General features: G+C 43.5%; 1 protein-coding gene across 1 annotated transcript in view; it reads right to left on the reverse strand.

The window, feature by feature from the left end:
• kif6 (kinesin family member 6) overlaps positions 1–17,375 on the reverse strand; it is a gene marked incomplete at its 5' end in the record, with an annotated part of 62,201 nt that extends 44,826 nt beyond the window's left edge. The window contains 9 exons of the mRNA XM_083682947.1: positions 2,528–2,614; positions 2,822–2,965; positions 3,242–3,448; positions 5,273–5,398; positions 7,852–7,965; positions 9,115–9,262; positions 14,428–14,502; positions 15,312–15,421; positions 17,316–17,375. Coding sequence (XP_083539073.1) covers positions 2,528–2,614; positions 2,822–2,965; positions 3,242–3,448; positions 5,273–5,398; positions 7,852–7,965; positions 9,115–9,262; positions 14,428–14,502; positions 15,312–15,421; positions 17,316–17,375 — 1,071 coding nt within the window. The remainder of the gene's footprint in view (positions 1–2,527; positions 2,615–2,821; positions 2,966–3,241; positions 3,449–5,272; positions 5,399–7,851; positions 7,966–9,114; positions 9,263–14,427; positions 14,503–15,311; positions 15,422–17,315) is intronic.
• Positions 17,376–17,735: the final 360 nt, after the last annotated feature.

The raw sequence follows: 17,735 nt of genomic DNA on the forward strand, positions 1-17,735 counted from the left end.
GGATACTGTAATCAGTGTTTCCCATGGGTTTTATTCTTTAGGCTGGGCACAAGGGCTTGCAGAGCAATAACCAGATATAACCTGACACAAATATACACAATTGAATCAAATTTTAGGTGGAGGGAAAACACAGAGAATGAAAATGAGAAGGAGAGAGATGGATAGATGAGTCGGGTGAGCATTTCAAAAACAAATCCTCCTCTTTTAGGGTAGCGGTATCGTCTTTACAACCACAGCTTTTGACTCGGCGCCTAGGAAAAATGGAGGAACACACTACTGGGTGATTCAGAGTGCAGTCCTCCACAGTTCACCCCTGTTAACCTACTGTTCCCATTGAGAGATGTGCTATATTGCTCTTCCTCTGTAACTGTTATTTGGAACTTGAAGCACCAAATGGCCCTTGGGTACAAAAAGCAATCAATGGGAGCTCATTGTCTCTCTACTACATGCAGCTGTTTGCCATTCAACCTGCCCCACCGGCAAACATTATTATTATTTTTTGTATGAATCTTAATCAAGTAGCAAGCCAGTGTGTGTGTGTGTGTGTGCGTGTGTGTGCGTGTGTGTGTGTGTGTGTGTGTGTGTGTATCTACAGTATACAGTATCTGTTTGTCTCCAGCTGGATGCATCGTAAGGAGAGGCTGTGAGGTATTGGGATGAGAAATGTGCCATGACTAAGTCGGGGTATGTAAACAGAACAGGGTTAGAATGCAAACAGCCCCATGAGCAGTTTAATGCCCAATCCCATCAACAACTTCCACTAGAATAGAATACATTTTGTGATCGGATTGAGGCCACATTCAGTGACGGTGATTTCATTGGCCAGGTTAACACTAGAAGCCCCGGGCCCTCATTATGAATCAAAGTACCCAGAGTGACGTCTGGAGACCTCCATTTACTGACATAAGCGTAACCTCATTGAGGCCAGGCTTTCCTAGTTTGGAAAGCCTGGGGACATCTTTTGCAGAAAGTAGCTACAAAGGCGTGGCAACCCGTTTGAAATGAGTGAAGCCTCACGACAGGTTAAACCAATCAAATACCTTGCTCGGGCGGAGCTAAAAAAAACTTAATTCAGTTTTCCTTAAGGTTTCCTTCCATCTTCTTCAAAGCTAGCATGGGCAATAACTCTGCAAAATAGTCCTACCAGTCTGAAAAGATGGCACATAACAAACAAGCAACCATTCAACGGCCATGTGGTGGGAGGGTTCTTGGAATGTAACATCCAATGAAATTGTGAGGACATTCTCCCATCACTCTGTCCAGTTCAATCCCAGCCAGAACAGGTAATCTACAATTCTCCAGACCTCCAAAGGAGGCATGAGAACAAAATCATTTGGAGGTATGGCTACGCAAAACTAACATCACTTTAAGCAATGTCATTTGATCAACATCATGCAAAAAATAATGAACTGGTTGTGTTTGGTCAGGACATTTTGTATTTTAAAGAGCTTAGATAGTGAATATAACATATTGACAATTGAAAGTAAAACAGAACACAAATCTGAAGCATGTAAGGAAATAAAATGATACATATTTGCAAGAAGGGCTATACACCAGTCATTTGCAAGTATCACACGGGTCACATGTGATCGTTTTAATCATGCAAATACAGTGCCTTCAGTAAGTATACACTCCCCTGGACCTTTTCCACATTTAGTTGTGTTACAACCTTTAAAATAGATTTAAGTATTCACCCCCTTTGCTCCTAAAATGAGCTCAAATGCAAACATGTCCTCAACAAGTCACTCAATAGGTTGAACTGAGTCCATCTGAGTGCAAGGATAATTGTTTATGTGATTTCTGAATTTTTTTATAGGGTTTCTCATTTGCATAGGAATCAACTACACACTTTGTGGATCAGGTTGTCATTACAAACTGAGCAAATGGAGAGGAACACAACTGCTCAGGAACGCTACCCTGCGGCCTGGGGAGACTTCTACCAAAATCTACCAAGTTAAATGGCTGAGAGGAAAAAGCACAATCAACAACATAATCTCAGTCACTCTACAAAATTGGTCTGGCAAAGAAAATCCCTTAATGAAAAAAAAAAATTCACATCCATAATTGTGTTTGCAACAATGAATTCAAGTGATACAGCAAACAAAGTGGCTGGAATTGTGTTTATTTGGTTTCACTACAAAGCATTAAGTTTAGTGCGTAATTGATTCCTATGCAAATCAGAGACCCTATAAAAACAAAGATATTAATTCCAAAATTACATTAACTACTGTCTGAATACTTTCCGAAGGCACTGTATACTGCAAGCGTTTTTTCTGCTGGTCATCAGCTGCAGTCGAAACAAACCCACTGTGGTCAACGAAATATGACATATGTACATATGCTACACCGGTTTGCGTTCCAAAAGCATATTTCTACACTTGTGTTTTCTTGTGTTTTTTTGCTGCTTCTGGTGTGGCATACTAAAAACAATGCACAAGTAACCAAAAGAGATGCACGCAGTGTAGTTTGACTGTAGTACTTAAGCCACTGTGTGAGAGTGGTGAGGTTATGAGACTGACTCACTGACCAGGGCAGGGTCCAGCTCTTCATTCAGCAGCGCCTCGTTCCTGATGAGAGCCACGCGCTGGGCAAAGCGACATGTGGAGATGGACTCCTGATGGACGGAGAGCCAGAGAGAAAAGAAGATGGAGACAATGAGATAAGAGAGGGGGGTGGGGGGTGAGCAAGGGAAAAAGAAAGGAGAGATAGTCATTGAGACTTCATTGTGGATGTCCTTTCACTGAGCTATTACAGAGTCAGCTGTTATTGGAAAGCACCTCAAAAAACAAATAAGTGCCAAACAAGTAATCTGGACTCTTACTTGTATGTCCCTCTTGTCTATGGACACGGTGGCGATCATGGTGGTCATACAGTTGCCTCCCAGGCTGTCTCTCAGTACAGACGTCATCATAGAATTCCTGTACGGGATGTGTGAGCGGTTCTTCTCTGAGAGAGCAATGATGACCTGCCGGGGAGATGGACATAAATAGCCCAGTGATCGATCTTTTGTTGGCTCTCTCACACACTGGAAGGACCCCATCTATTACTACACAATTGGCACTTCGATGTCTGCAGGAATGACTCATGATATCTGTCGGTTGGTATGCATGTACATTTGAACTGCTTTGCCCTTGCTCTCTGAGATGATCTGAACTGAGCTGAATGGAACAAAACATTGAACACTGACCACAACCTGAATTGAACTGAAGTTGATTGAATTGAACTGAATGGGAACTCTGACCTGCTCCAGGTAGTGTAGGGAGAGGTTGATGTACTTGGCTTCGGTGAGAAGCTGACCTCCCACGCCAGTCTTGCCCACCCTCTCTGACCCAGCCAGGTCCACCAGGTGGAGTTTGGAGCGCCGCAGGGTGGCAGAGCCGGGTTCCCGGCCACACACGTGCACGGTAAAGATACAGTGAGAGCGCGTGGACGCCTGGTTCATTGGGGTCTGGACAGAATCAGAACAGGGGTTATGCAAAAGAGAACATGACAATGAAATGAGAATTAAAGGAGTGAGGGGGGCTATTTGCATCTAAACACCCATTATCATTCTTGCAATAACATATCTGCAGGAGGTAGTGTACAAAAATAAAAACACCACACACATTTAACTGCTTAAAAAGGCAGCTCAGACATTGACACATTGGCCACAAACCACATAAGAGTGGCTTATCCGTTGATACTCATCAAATGGATGCTGCTTATTATCCCATGTCTACTAATGACATCCAATGATATGAGATCAAAAGACATAGTACAGGGTTGTGTATTTCCCAACTTGTATATCATCATTCGATAGGAAAAGCCACAGTGGACACACCATGTTCAAGGTATTTTTTATTCCGTTTTTGAGGGACTTTCCATATTACAAAAACAAGAAACCATTTTTTTTTCTTTCGTTTTCTATTTTCCTCTCTGTTTCCCCTCCCTGGGTAGTGGATCAAAGCCCTGCCATGTGTGACTGATAAACATATGGATGGCTATTAACAAAAGCTGAGGTTGATTTTCCGAGGTTAAGAATAACAGCGGGTCAGAGTCAGGGGGTGACTAGAGCCTGACTCACCAGGACAACAAGGTGCACTAACTGGTAAAAGATGAGGTGCTGCTGATGTCCACGTAGACGCTGTAGAAGGAATGGGAAGCTAAACAGACACGCTATAAGTTGCCCCTATCCACTGATACAGGGTCAGATGTAATGGTTAAGGTTAGAATTGAGGGTAGGGTAATCTGATCCTAGATCTAGGGTGTTATCAACTTCTATCTCAAGCATTAACAACAGGTACAGTACTGTAGGTAAACCATAATATATGACAACACCTGTATGGAGGGGTCCTGATGTCCTGGGATGTAGTGGAGAGTAAACACACCTCAACCACGTTTCTGTTTTAATGGTGAATAGAATTTACCCACCGCTGACGAAAGTACCTCTCCCTTTCTCTCTCACCTACTCTTCCTCATTCACTCTCCCTTCTCTCTCTGTCCAGCCTCCCTCTTCCACGTAGTCACCAACAAGTCCTCTTTCACTCGCTCCTCCATACTCACTTTCTCCCTCTCCCTCTTTCTTGATCACCGTCATCCCCTCTTTCATATTTCCTTATAACAGCAGCATGCAAGGATGACTCACTGAAACCCACCAGGCGACCCTGTACGACCTCCGTGCAGCCACATGTTGACCCAACGCTGACCACACATTGACCACACATGGAGTGCGGGATGAGTCAGCGAGGCTAAAACAAGGAGTCTGGGTGAAACCCCATGCAAGAAGACCCCTGACTCAACAATAGCCTTGCTGTGAGGGCAAGTTACTAGGACCACCAGCTGTGCTACACTCAAGACTCGAGGAAGACCAGAGGTGAGGGAGAAGGGATGGAGAATGGGGACCAGATGAAAGGAAACACTGTTTTTTTTTTTGGGGGGGGGGGGGGGGGGGGCAAGTCTCCAAGAGAATGAGCTAATGGTCTTCTGAGTGTGGTGTGAATGGATGTGTCATCTTTTATCTACATGAGAGTAGAGAGTGAAAGAGGAAACAGTGTTCTCTGGAGAGAGTGTTCTATGTACTTTGTTAAAGGAATATGAGTACTGGGACTGAGAACTCTGGCATTGATCAGTGTTGAGTATTTGGTTCCTTGGAGCATAAGGGAGGCTTCAAGTGCAGTCAGTCCCAAAGAAGGAAGCCTTAACAAAGCTTTATTTGTGAGTGGATGGTTATGAACAAACTCTTGGATTGCTGAAGACTACCTAGCCTCCAAGCCCTTGCTCCCTCCCTCCTCACCTCTGCAATCATGCGATTGGTGTCTCCCAGGAAGAGCAGGTTCAGAGCCTCCTCCTCATTGGCTGATTGCTGGAGTGACAGGTTCCTGAGGTGAATGTTCTGGTCCGGGTCTTCCATGATGGTCACCTTTCTGGGGACAATATTGCAACCACAGCAATAAGACACCAATACACCACTTGCCATTTCAAAGAACAGTTGAGAAACAGTCTAAAAAGTAAAAGTTTGCTTTAGACATGGACATTGACTTCACAAGCATGACATTAGTCCTACTTTACAAATGATAAAAGATATTTAAGAAAAACTTTGCAGACAGTATGTGGTCAAAATACAATAATCTACTGCATCATTCAAGCCATTCAGAAAATGAATTATGTTACATCATCCACTCCCCCTTCTGCTAGGCCAGCCTCAAATCCAAACAAAGCACATGTGCTACTCAGTGGGCTAGGGCCTGCGTCGTACGCTTTATCCGGGGGATTAGAATGTGATAATAGACAGGCTCACTTTGGAAAACAGTGGATGACTTATTGCCCACATCAAGTGACACGCAGTAGAAACAGCTTGGACAGATGCAAGGGGAGCTGGGCTCTGAGAAGCCATGGCCATGTCACTCATGCCACCCACAGAAAATATCTAATTGACAGGTCGAAGGATACAAAACAGTGGGGTCATTTTGATTGATACCAAGCAGATCTGGATCAAAGATATACTGTATGTCAGACACTTAATAATATTTGCTGTGTGCTTGATTTAGCTTGGAGTTTGCTTGATCTTTTTTTTTGTTCTACTGGTTCCATTGTGACAGGCCAACTAAATCAAGCACAGCTCAAGTATTTGATGTAGGTAATTGATCCAGGTCTAGGTAGTAGTCCCCAACTTATCTGCAAATGTTACTCCAGGGGATGATGGAGGGAGAAATCGGAGGACAAGCTCATTCTAATGCATGGAATGGAATCAGTGTTTGATACCATTCCTCATTTGATACCATTCCTCATCCTTGCATTACAATGAGCCTGTCCTCCAATTTCTACCTCCACCAGCCTATCATTGAAAATTGACAATTATTTTCATTGAGCATTTTCTTTCCATTCATGAATCACATTTTAATTAATTTCCAGCCTTCACTTATGGTTAGGGTTATGACTGAAACCCTGGTGACTCCTCTGATTCATAGAGAATGAAAGGGAACAAACATCTCAAGAAAACCAGAGGCATGGTGGAGTAAATTGATAGCCAGCAGCATTGACCAAAAAGACACATTATAAAAGACAGACATTGTGGCTTTTGTGATAGCCATACACTTGATGTTAAGTTTCCTTGTTTCTGACCTCCCAGCTTCCTCGAAGTGTAAATAAACAAGAAAAAAGACGGAATGGCTGGATGGCCTCCTCAAAACGTCAATGCAACCCAAATTAAAGGACTAGGGTTATCATTGGTTTGGGGGGGGTGTGGGGGCTAGAGTGTTGTATACAGATACGGAACTTGAAAAGATACATTTAAAAGTTGAGTTTAGAGTGGTTTGTTTGCATTGCGAATTCACACTGTGACTCCACTTGGGATGGGGGTTTGGCATAATAGGCCTACTGCTGACTGACGTGTGTGTGTGTGTGTGTGTGTGTGTGTGTGTGTGTGTGTGTGTCTGTAATTTGCGGCTCTTTAAATCTTGAGCTGGTGGGGGGGGCAGACATGGACAAAAGATGGGAGGGAGACAGGGAGCTAAGGAGTGAAATAGAGAAAAGGGAGGGAGGGTTAGAGAAAGACAGAGAGAGAGTAAGAGAGGTCGGCAGGACAGAAGTAAAGCAAATTTAAAAAAATAAAATAAAAAAATAAAAAAGACAAACTATCCAAAACACTGTACCTAAATGTTAAAGAGAATACCACACATTGTGCCGTACTGTCATATAATGTGTGCACATCACACCAAAACAAATACAATGAATAGTGAGGAGAGTGAAAGAAAGAAAAGATGGAAGATAGGAGGAGAGAGAACAGCGATAAGAGAAAGAACACAAGAGAGAAAGATAATTATGGCTAAAGCTACTTGCGAGAAGCCACAGACAGAAGTGGCAACCAACTATGAATAAATGCCAGCCCACAGGCAGGGGAAGATGACAACTCACCTCCTGTGGTTTGAGTGATTATCAGGAGAAGCACATCTATTCGTGTCACTGTCACAGACAGCCATTTGTCAGGTGACCGTTAGTAAAGCAATGTTAATACTGAGGTCCAGTCTCCATATTTCACCACTCAGAGGCTCTGGGTCAGCCTGACACACTAGAAGCTACCATACTGATATAGAATTCAGCCTGAGACTAAAAGTTACCATACTGATATAGGATTCAGAGCCAACAAGTAGGTGTAAATGACCATCGGGTTACATACATTTATATAAAAATAAAAAAAATGGTTTGAGGGATATTAAAAAAATAAATTCTAACATGCAACTTTCCTGGACTAGTAAAAAGACAGAGATACCAGAATAGAATGTATAGAGATGCACAGTATACACCTCAGATGAACATTCTGTGCAATGTAGTCTAAGTTAAAGGAGAGAGCAGAAGAGAGGGTGAGGGTAATACTGACGGTAAGTCCTCCAGGCGAGACGCCTCGTGCCGGGGATCCAGTAAGTCGTAGCCCACCTCGTTATAGATCTCCAGGTATGAGATGTGAGTGGTGTACACCATACTGCTGTCCTGTGGACAATCAAAAATGATATCCATTACCTACTACACAATATATTTTTCAGAGATTTAATTTGTTTTGTTTTTTTCAACAAAACACAGGCACTCAACAAAGCTCAGAGGTGTTTTGCCTCTTGTGGGTAGGTACTTTGGACTAAACTTGGCCCCCACACTTGTGAATTTGTTGTGTAATGCACTGCATTGAACATACTGTGTTTCACATGCATGCGCAGAATTCACTAAGACTAGACAGCACAACCTATTCTGTGACTGACCTGCTGAGGTGTTGATAGAGGTAGACAGACAGACAGACAGACAGACAGACAGACAGACAGACAGACAGACAGACAGACAGACAGACAGACAGATACTTGATCCCAGAGGGGAAATTAAGGCGCTACAGCAGCTTACATCACAAAAAACAGCAGCAAAATAAAGTGACAATAGAAAATAGAGATAAGAGAGTGAGACTGACCTGGCTGAAGTGGTGACGGAGGTAAGAGAGTGAGACTGACCTGGCTGAAGTGGTGATGGAGGTAAGAGAGTGAGACTGACCTGGCTGAGGTGGTGACGGAGGTAAGAGAGTGAGACTGACCTGGCTGAAGTGGTGATGGAGGTAAGAGAGAGGGAGACTGACCTGGCTGAAGTGGTGACGGAGGTAAGAGAGTGAGACTGACCTGGCTGAAGTGGTGATGGAGGTAAGAGAGTGAGACTGACCTGGCTGAGGTGGTGACGGAGGTAAGAGAGTGAGACTGACCTGGCTGAAGTGGTGATGGAGGTAAGAGAGGGTGAGACTGACCTGGCTGAAGTGGTGATGGAGGTAAGAGAGGGTGAGACTGACCTGGCTGAGGTGGTGACGGAGGTAAGAGAGTGAGACTGACCTGGCTGAAGTGGTGACGGAGGTAAGAGAGTGAGACTGACCTGGCTGAAGTGGTGATGGAGGTAAGAGAGTGAGACTGACCTGGCTGAGGTGGTGACGGAGGTAAGAGAGTGAGACTGACCTGGCTGAAGTGGTGATGGAGGTAAGAGAGTGAGACTGACCTGGCTGAGGTGGTGACGGAGGTAAGAGAGGGAGACTGACCTGGCTGAAGTGGTGACGGAGGTAAGAGAGTGAGACTGACCTGGCTGAAGTGGTGATGGAGGTAAGAGAGTGAGACTGACCTGGCTGAAGTGGTGATAGAGGTAAGAGAGGGTGCGGGGGATGATGCCCCGGTCACTGTACCGCTCTGCCCCTCCTGTGATGGTGAAAGTCTTCCCACTGCCCGTCTGGCCATAGGCAAAGATGGTACCGTTGTATCCCCCCAGAACACTGCAGACAAAACCAGAACTGTCGTTAGGCATGCTTCAGTAGCCTACAGTATATCAAATGTGATATGGTCAAATGTGATATGGTCAAATGTGATATGGTCAAATGTGATATGGTCAAATGTGAAATGTACAATGTGATATGGTCTCTGCAGGGAGATATTAACAAGCAGCTGAGAGACACAGACACATTTTCCAACCAGTAGCTTTATAAGATGTTGCAACTACCTGTACAATGGTTTAACTATACAGTCATGTGGTGGATTTAAATATGATATGGAAGAGTGTTGCTGCTGTCGTGTAATGGAGAGTAAAATGTATTCTGGTTACTTGCTTCTATCTGGTTAACAACTAATTGCAAGGTAACGGCAAGTTGTGATGGAAGTGATGGGTTAGGCCAAATAAAGATGATTTAGGTGAAACTGTTCCTACATTCCTCACATGCTTTCCCCCACCTCACCATTCTCAGGCACATTTCACATTACATTTTTAGCATTTAGCAGACGCCTTCATCCAAAGCGACTTACAGCAAAAGGCACACCATAAGCGGCGGAAAGGGAGGGACCCACACACACTCCGAATCCCGAAAGACTGACCCAACTCACATCCCAAAATTCCCAAATTTGACTGAATTGACCTTAAACTGTAAATCCGCAGGAAAAGACGACTGCACCAAGCTGTTATGGCGACAGACATCTGCCCTTGAAAAGGAATGTTGGGTGAGTGAAGGAAAGGACTTCAACTCAGTGAGACTGAGTAGAGCTGGTTGAAAGTGTGTTTTAGTTGGGCACTGAACTGGCCACCTAACGTGCAGTGCGTTGCCATGAAAACCGTGTTGAGGGGACCTAACCTGTATGAGTGAAATATGTGAAACATCCAATAAGATTGATGTAAATCATTTGGAGAAGCGGAGGGGTGTGTGTGGGTTGACATGATCAAAGGTGAGCAGACATTCAGTCCTCTCTAGGAGGCTAATGTAAGGGAACACAATATCAAGATACTGTATTTTGCACGTATCATTAAAGTGTAAACTATATTTCTAAATAATAAGTCTCAAGCCAATTCTAATGGAACATTCAGCCCCTTATTTGAAGGCGGTGTGCAGGGCTTCCCTTCTGTACACATTGCCATACCCTGTGTGAAAAAAGAAAAGGATATCATCGGTCAGTCCATATTACAAATAACATGAGAATGGTCGGTTTTAGACTCTTTAGCTTAGGTTTAGACTGCCATTGGGCAGCCACTTCACTCTCAGTGTGATTCATGTCAGGCAAAGGGGGACAGAAACTGGCTCTGTGTTGTAACATCAGGACTAATGATGCGGCTTTGACCTGACCACTTAAGTCTGGGCGTTTCCCAAAGCTAGTTCCTGTTTACACCTCAGTCTTCTTGGAGATTGGCAGAACTGCTTTCAGGGCACGTGGCCATCCCTTACTTCTCCTTCTTCTAAAGCCGGGTCTTTAATCATTACTGCCATTACTACTGGTTTACTGTAAATGCTGTGGTGGATGGGGGTGCATGGTTTGGGTTACAGCTCGGTAAAGATGACGATTGGCGTTCAAATGCAGGCTGTTTTTGGATGAACTACAAAGGATCGCTGCTCTATCTTGGGCACTGACTTTTACAACAACTTGACAGATATTACCGCATACTTGATGTGGAAAAGCAAAGTAAAAGATAGGGGTCTGTTTGCATAGACTTATAGATGTGATGATCCAACTGCTGATTCTTATTCTCTGTGATCCCTGACTAGACCTTCCTGCAATGGGAGTTTGAGGAAAACATGAATGTCTATCCATATAAAGCTGAAAACAATGTTTTGGGGCTTAAAATCACACATTTAAGTTAACGCTGTCTCCTTCACACTAGACTAGTGTGCCATGGCTCAGAATGAGACAACCTAAACAAAACCTAGAAAATGCAATTAAACACAAGAGCTGAAGAAATGCCTGATTCTAAGTCAACTATCTTAATTAACAGGTACCTTTGTTTCAACATCCGTAAGTTGGCGATCATACCGAATATGTCAAATCAATGTTTTTGAAGGCAAACCATCCTTTGAACTTCCATTCATCACCAGTGGGAGAATAACAGTAACATTGTGTTACTCACCTCTTCAATTTAGCCACTGGTGAGAGTCGGTTTAAAAGGTTAAACCCCTCTGTAATTCAGAACATTCCATCAGCAATCTGTAAATGGGCATCCAAAAACCCTAGACAGCAGACTAGGAAATATCTGACAATGGGGAGAGACTGCTCATGGCTAGACTGCCCCCCCCCCCCCCACACACACCTCAAAGTCACATCCGGACCAAAAAACAGCGAAGGAAGCCAGTCTCCAAACGGTTTGATATGATGATGACTGTTTGTCCTCATAAGTCGATGTCTCACGTCTGCCAATCCAATGGGAACACAGTTAAGAGGTCCATTGGGGAGGGTAACCAAATACACAAACAACTAAGGCTCCGTCTGAGTTAGGTCAAAGACATCTGAGTCCTAAGCCACTCCAGATGTCTCACATGATGTTTAAATGTGTCTTGATACTGAAGATAATGCAAAGCACTTGTGGATTCCACAAATAGCCCTATTATGACTAAGATGTGGAATTAAGACCAGAATGGAAGGGAGAAAGACAACCAATCGAGCAGGGGAGAGAGTGAGTGAAGGGAAAGGAAGAACCTAGTTCTGATAACAAAAACATGACCAACATTTTATCACAGGAAATTCCAAGTAAATGCCCTCTTTGCAGTTTTCCCTTTGGGAGCAAACCCTAAATTAGCCTAACCTTAGGGCAAGGGTAAAATTCTCTCAGACACCATGTGAGAGTCCCTAAGTCGAGCCAAGTTTGACGAGACACCATGAGCTTTAAACAAATATCATTAGAAATCCTACTTAAATGACAATTGAAATGGCTCTGATATCCTTTACAGCTCTGTACTGGAAGGGATTACGAGATTCTGTAAGTAGAACATAATGGATAGATTAGTGTCAACTTGCCCGATGTCCCAAACAAGACCTTCTTGGTAAAAGAAAACAACCTAATGAGGTAGTGCCATATGATAGTCTAGAAAGGTCATTAGTGTTAGCTGTGGGATCATCCAGGAACAATTGCTATGGTCTTTCAGCAAACATTTATATTTTGTCCCTCTCATTTTTCATGTATCCTCAAGTAATGGCAAAGAGTGCTAAGACAAACTAAAATGACAAAAACAAACAACACAGACATTCCCCAAAGTAGAAGGACACCCAAAAGAGATCAGAATGATCATGTGCGTGAAATTACGGATTGTGAATCAATGAGTAATCTGATGGGTTTTATGAGCTTTGGCAGAAATAGACAGTCTGTTGGGAAGTTGGTCTGAGCTGTGCAGCGAAACAATTCCACAGTCAAAACCTAGTGAAGTGTTGTAGGTGAATCAATTGGGGGGGTTAGGGTCAGGGTCAACTCAGCCCAACCCCAGTTAGGAGAGTAGGGCCAAGAAGCAGATGCAGAGGACTAGCGGTTGCAGTGCCACCTCGCTCTTGATTTATGCGTACCTCTATGGGAGCCAGTAGCGATGACACTGTTGTATTTCAGATATAGATAGAATTGGCATTCCAAACCTTCCCCCCCTCTCTGTGGACAGTCCATTTCCTATGAAGCATCCAAAAAAACCGATTACATTATTCTCAGTGCTTTGTCCCTTGAGAAAAGGGTGTGGCAACACAACCTCCTTGCCACTCTGTCCCTATCCTTGGTCTCTGTAATTATAGGCATTGCTATTCCGCAAGATGGGTGGGGTTGAGGACTTCAATGAGAAACAATGAGTTGGTTTTTTAATATTTTTTAAGCAGATTTCCCAAAGTTTTTGCTGTAGGACTAAGTACTGTTTCAGAGACTGCTATTTGATTTCTCCATGATGGTCTTGGGAAGGACACATTGGAGAATGCCCTATAGCTGAAAGGTGTGATGGCTGTCCTCTCCATCAACCTCCTACCTCACTGTACTGCTTGGTAGGAGATGTTCCCACGGTGATAATGGCAAATAAGATTTTTGCCACTTGTAAAGTGCAACTGAAGAGCACCAGAAAATGAGTTTACTGTGAGTTTAATGTGGAGGGGTGACCAAGAATGAATTAGAGAGCAACAGTACAACAAAACCTTGATGAGCCTCTGGGAGGATACCCACTCTGCATTGTGGTGAGAAGCTTCTCACATGCACATGATTGCAGCGTGTGCCACCCCGCCTGCCAGCTCTCCCACTTAGTGGTTTGGCCGTCGATAACAAGCAAAAAATCACATTCTCTCTTCATTTCCATCTTTGCCCTAGCTCAGCTTACCGTCTGCACGGCGGGTTTCCTGTCAACATGCCTGGCACAGTCTGTGTGGTCCAGTCCTGGCCACAGCATTCAACAGAAGCCTATAGATCACGAGCGCTGTGTTTGGTGTATATACATATATATATATATGGTGTATATAGATATTGGTTATATACAGAGGAGGCTGTCAGAGGTGGAAATCTGAGGATGTCATGGGGTACATGCCGCCTATGCCATTATGGAAGGCTACTGTGCATACATTTTACCTCCACAAGTGAAAAAATATAGCAAGGCTACCTTGCGCATTGGTGGCTGAACTGGATCAATTGTTTATTTTTTTATAGGGTTCAGAGGGGTATATGTGGGATAAAAAAAATAGTCAAATTGTGCTGTATGAAGGCCGCCTTAATTTACAAAATGGTCATTGTAGCCTGGTCGCTGGAGAGAATGCTGTGCGTAGTGTACTGCTGGAGCGCAAATTGTGCAACGTGAGATTGAAAGCGCAACTGTGTTGGACAATCAACAGAGGATAGTACTGGCCACACTGCACAAATCGTCAGACTTTTCACTGGGCATCAAAGAGGCGTCTGGAGAACGTCTGGGAAGTACAAAGTAAGGACATCCTTATCCTGAGGATTTCATGCCGTTTCCATGCCGATTTTGGAAATTGGTCAGCAACAAGATAATTGTTCTAAAATTGCAAATTGCGTATTCATGGCATTACTTGCCTTCCAGCATATCATTGCCAGATATGCACAATAGCATAAACTGTATTTTAAAATGACAAATAAATAATCTAATTTATTCCCTCTAGGCCTATATTTTTTAACCATACAAATCCAACAACAAGCTATAGCCTATAATGAACTCACCTGTCTGCGACTGGCTTGGCAATGGCTTCAAAAATGTCCTCTTGTTTAACTGTTTGATCAAACACCTCTTGGAATCTGGAAGTAAGGGTGAAAATTAAGGAATTAGCTAGCACTCCACCATGAAAGGATGGAGGAGAGGTCCTCCTAATCAACAAGTTAGTACTGAATGATAGCACAACTAGTAGCTCCTTTAATTCATTTTTCAAGTAGACAAACCCTCCACTAGGGTTCTCATTCTATCCTCAAAGTCAGACCCACCCTAGCAAATGATGTCCAAGGAAAGATGGGAAAGGTCTAACAAGGATACGCCCCTGATGCTTTTAAATGTGGGATTTTATTTCCAGGAGGGCACAAGGCAACCTCTGCATTCTATTAAAAGGTCCTGTGATTGAGGGCTCTGGATGTCCACTGCTAACTCCAAAACTGTGAATTTAGGGCTTGGAAGCGTGGCATGGGTCCTGCCCAGTGGATATAAGGACTGCTGCCCTCACTGCCAGACTGAAACAGATGTTGCAGCTCTCTGATTACGTATATAATGGGAATTGAGCAGTATGTTGGCGAAGACTCTCTGTTCCTTTACAAAATTGGACAGAGGGCTTAAAATAGCCTGCCTCTCCTGATTTTAATTGGATATCTCCCCCCTTCCCTTCATACTAGAGCTACAAGACCAACCAGAGACTGAACAAATTTTAAAAAATGTAGTAGTGTTTATTGGTAATAATTTTGGTTATTATCAAATTCGCCTTGCAAATGGCAAATGACATCAACTGACTTCCACAGCCTGGGAACAATAAGCCAGGTGAATGCAACTCTATCACACATTGAAGGTAGATGATAACTTTAATTCAGTAATCCAATGATGGATGTAGATGTCAGATGCTCACCTGAACTTGTAACTCTCCTTCTTGTTGTTAATGAAGCCATCAGCCAGGTCTTTGGGCAACAGAAACTCTAAACAAGAGCCTGTATGTTCCTCATTGTCCACAGAATACACCTGGAAGGGAGAGGGAGACAAGGCTTGTCAACATAGGCTAGACCTTCTTCGGGATATTGAGAGGTCTTGTGGCCATACATACAGCCAACTATATTTGGATCTGAAATGTAACAGGCCACTATTTCAGAAGTAATTAGCCTAGACTAGATGCTCGGACTCGTCCACACATACACACAGATTTGCACGCACACACACAAACACACACACACGATGGGTGACGTGTAGGCTTGTGACCTATATGGTCATGTAGGCTATGTCTAGTGTGTGCGCTGGGAGTATGTGGCAACCTTAAATGGTATTTAGTGTGCAATTGTAAAGCCTAGGGTAAAAGGGTAGATCCAGTCTCTCCTCCTTGGCCCAAAATACTGTGAGGTTGCGTCAACATAGTGCTGTGGTCACAAGTGGTAGCCTCAATGAAGCTTAAGGCCAAAAATGGAAAGACAGGACAGCAGTTACGCAAGTTAACGAAACTAATAGACATGGTCAAAAACTGAGCTTGGCGAGGCAATGTTGAACACCCCCCCCCCCCCCCCCCTTAGCTGTTGTTTTGAGCGCTAACATATGTCCCGGCATATGTTTCAGATGGACACTGATGCAATCTCATGTCCCTGGAGTCCCAGAAAGATAAAGCCTAAATTATTGGATTGTGCTTTAACCACCACTGCTCTGGTGGATCTAAGAAAGACAGACATCGGAAGAACTCAAACAGGTCAGGGACTCTCTCTGTCTGCTAGTTCCAGTAACAACTGTCCAACCTGCTAAAGTGCCACTAAACCCCTCTATGCAGCCTAGGCCTAATTCTTCCATTCAATGCCATGCCTGAACAATAAAAACTGTATTGGATGGTGCATCTTGAAGAGAAGGGATTTGGGCAGTGTTCATTTTTGCTTGAGGTTGAGACTAGTGAAGTGCACACTGTGGAGGACAGGGCACATGTTAGCCCTTGATGAGGTAACAGCTTACACCGCTGGAGCCCCAATGCATAGACCTACACTCACTGAACACTTTATTAGGAACACTATACTAATACTGGGTAGGGCATCCCCTTGCTCTCAAAACAGCCTTAATTCTTTGAAGATGTTGAAAACATTCCTTTGAGATTCTGGTCCATGATGACATGATTGCATCACGCAATTCCTGCAGTTTTTTTTTTTTTTTTTTTTTTAAGTGCAGTGTCCCACTTTCTGCAAGACAAAGCACATCTAGTGTTGAAAACATGTCCCTTTGCTTCACCAGACTATTAACATCACCCATACACTCTATGCACTGAAGTTCACTAATTGTGCTCACGCTGGCAGGTCTCCACCATACAGCAATGGAGAATATTACAATATATCGTGATATTTTCTAAAGTAATATTATGACTAAGAAAATGTGGGTATAGCCCAACCCTTACACACATCCACAGACAGTTCAGAGCACAGGGTCAGCTACACTGCAGCCGCCCTGGGGCAATTAAGGGCAGACCAAGGTGCCTTGATCAAGTCTACTACTTTACTACATTTCAAGTTTATCTTTAAGGAGTATACCAGGTTGTTATTAATAGGGCCAAATCGTAGGTTACCCCTGTCACTAATACCAGCATCCATAATGACATCAACATCAGCTAGCATGATGAGGCATTGATAAGCATGGATGACCAAACAAATGTAGTCTGCATAGCTAGCTGGCTCTAAATTCATTGAATTGCATGCATTAACGTGTAGCTTAACATTCCTTAAAGTAGCCTAATCCATCGCTAACAAGCTGTGAAATAAAGTTGCTTAGCCAAAGAGAGTAAATTAGCTGGCTTTGCAGTACCTATCATGCAACTTCAATAACAGTAGCTACGTTGTTAGCTCGCTGTCACTCAAACATGCACCTCCTTGCACACGCAGTACCACAACGCACTCACCGATGTGTTTTTCTTTGTGGGTTTAACACGGGCAAAGATCTGGATGGTCTGTTTTACCATGTTCTTTTCATATATAAATGATATTTAGACGTATTTGTCTTGCTGGAGTTTCTAGCTGGCTAATGAACTATGACGCTCCAGTCATCCTCTGGGTTTGTTGTAGCAATTGTGGTTGCCAGGTGAGGGGTCACGTGATGATCAGCGCTTGAACACCTGATTGGAAGAACATTGTTGTGATGGTAGACTTCAGTAGTGAAGAGAATAAAATAAGTGGTGTTGTGATGGTAGACTTCAGTAGTGAAGAGAATAAAATAAGTGGTGTTGTGATGGTAGACTTCAGTAGTGAAGAGAATAAAATAGGTGGTGTTGTGATGGTAGACTTCAGTAGTGAAGAGAATAAAATAGGTGGTGTTGTGATGG

The sequence above is a fragment of the Argentina silus genome, assembly GCF_951799395.1.
Source record: "Argentina silus genome assembly, chromosome: 13".
Lineage (NCBI taxonomy): Eukaryota > Metazoa > Chordata > Actinopteri > Argentiniformes > Argentinidae > Argentina > Argentina silus.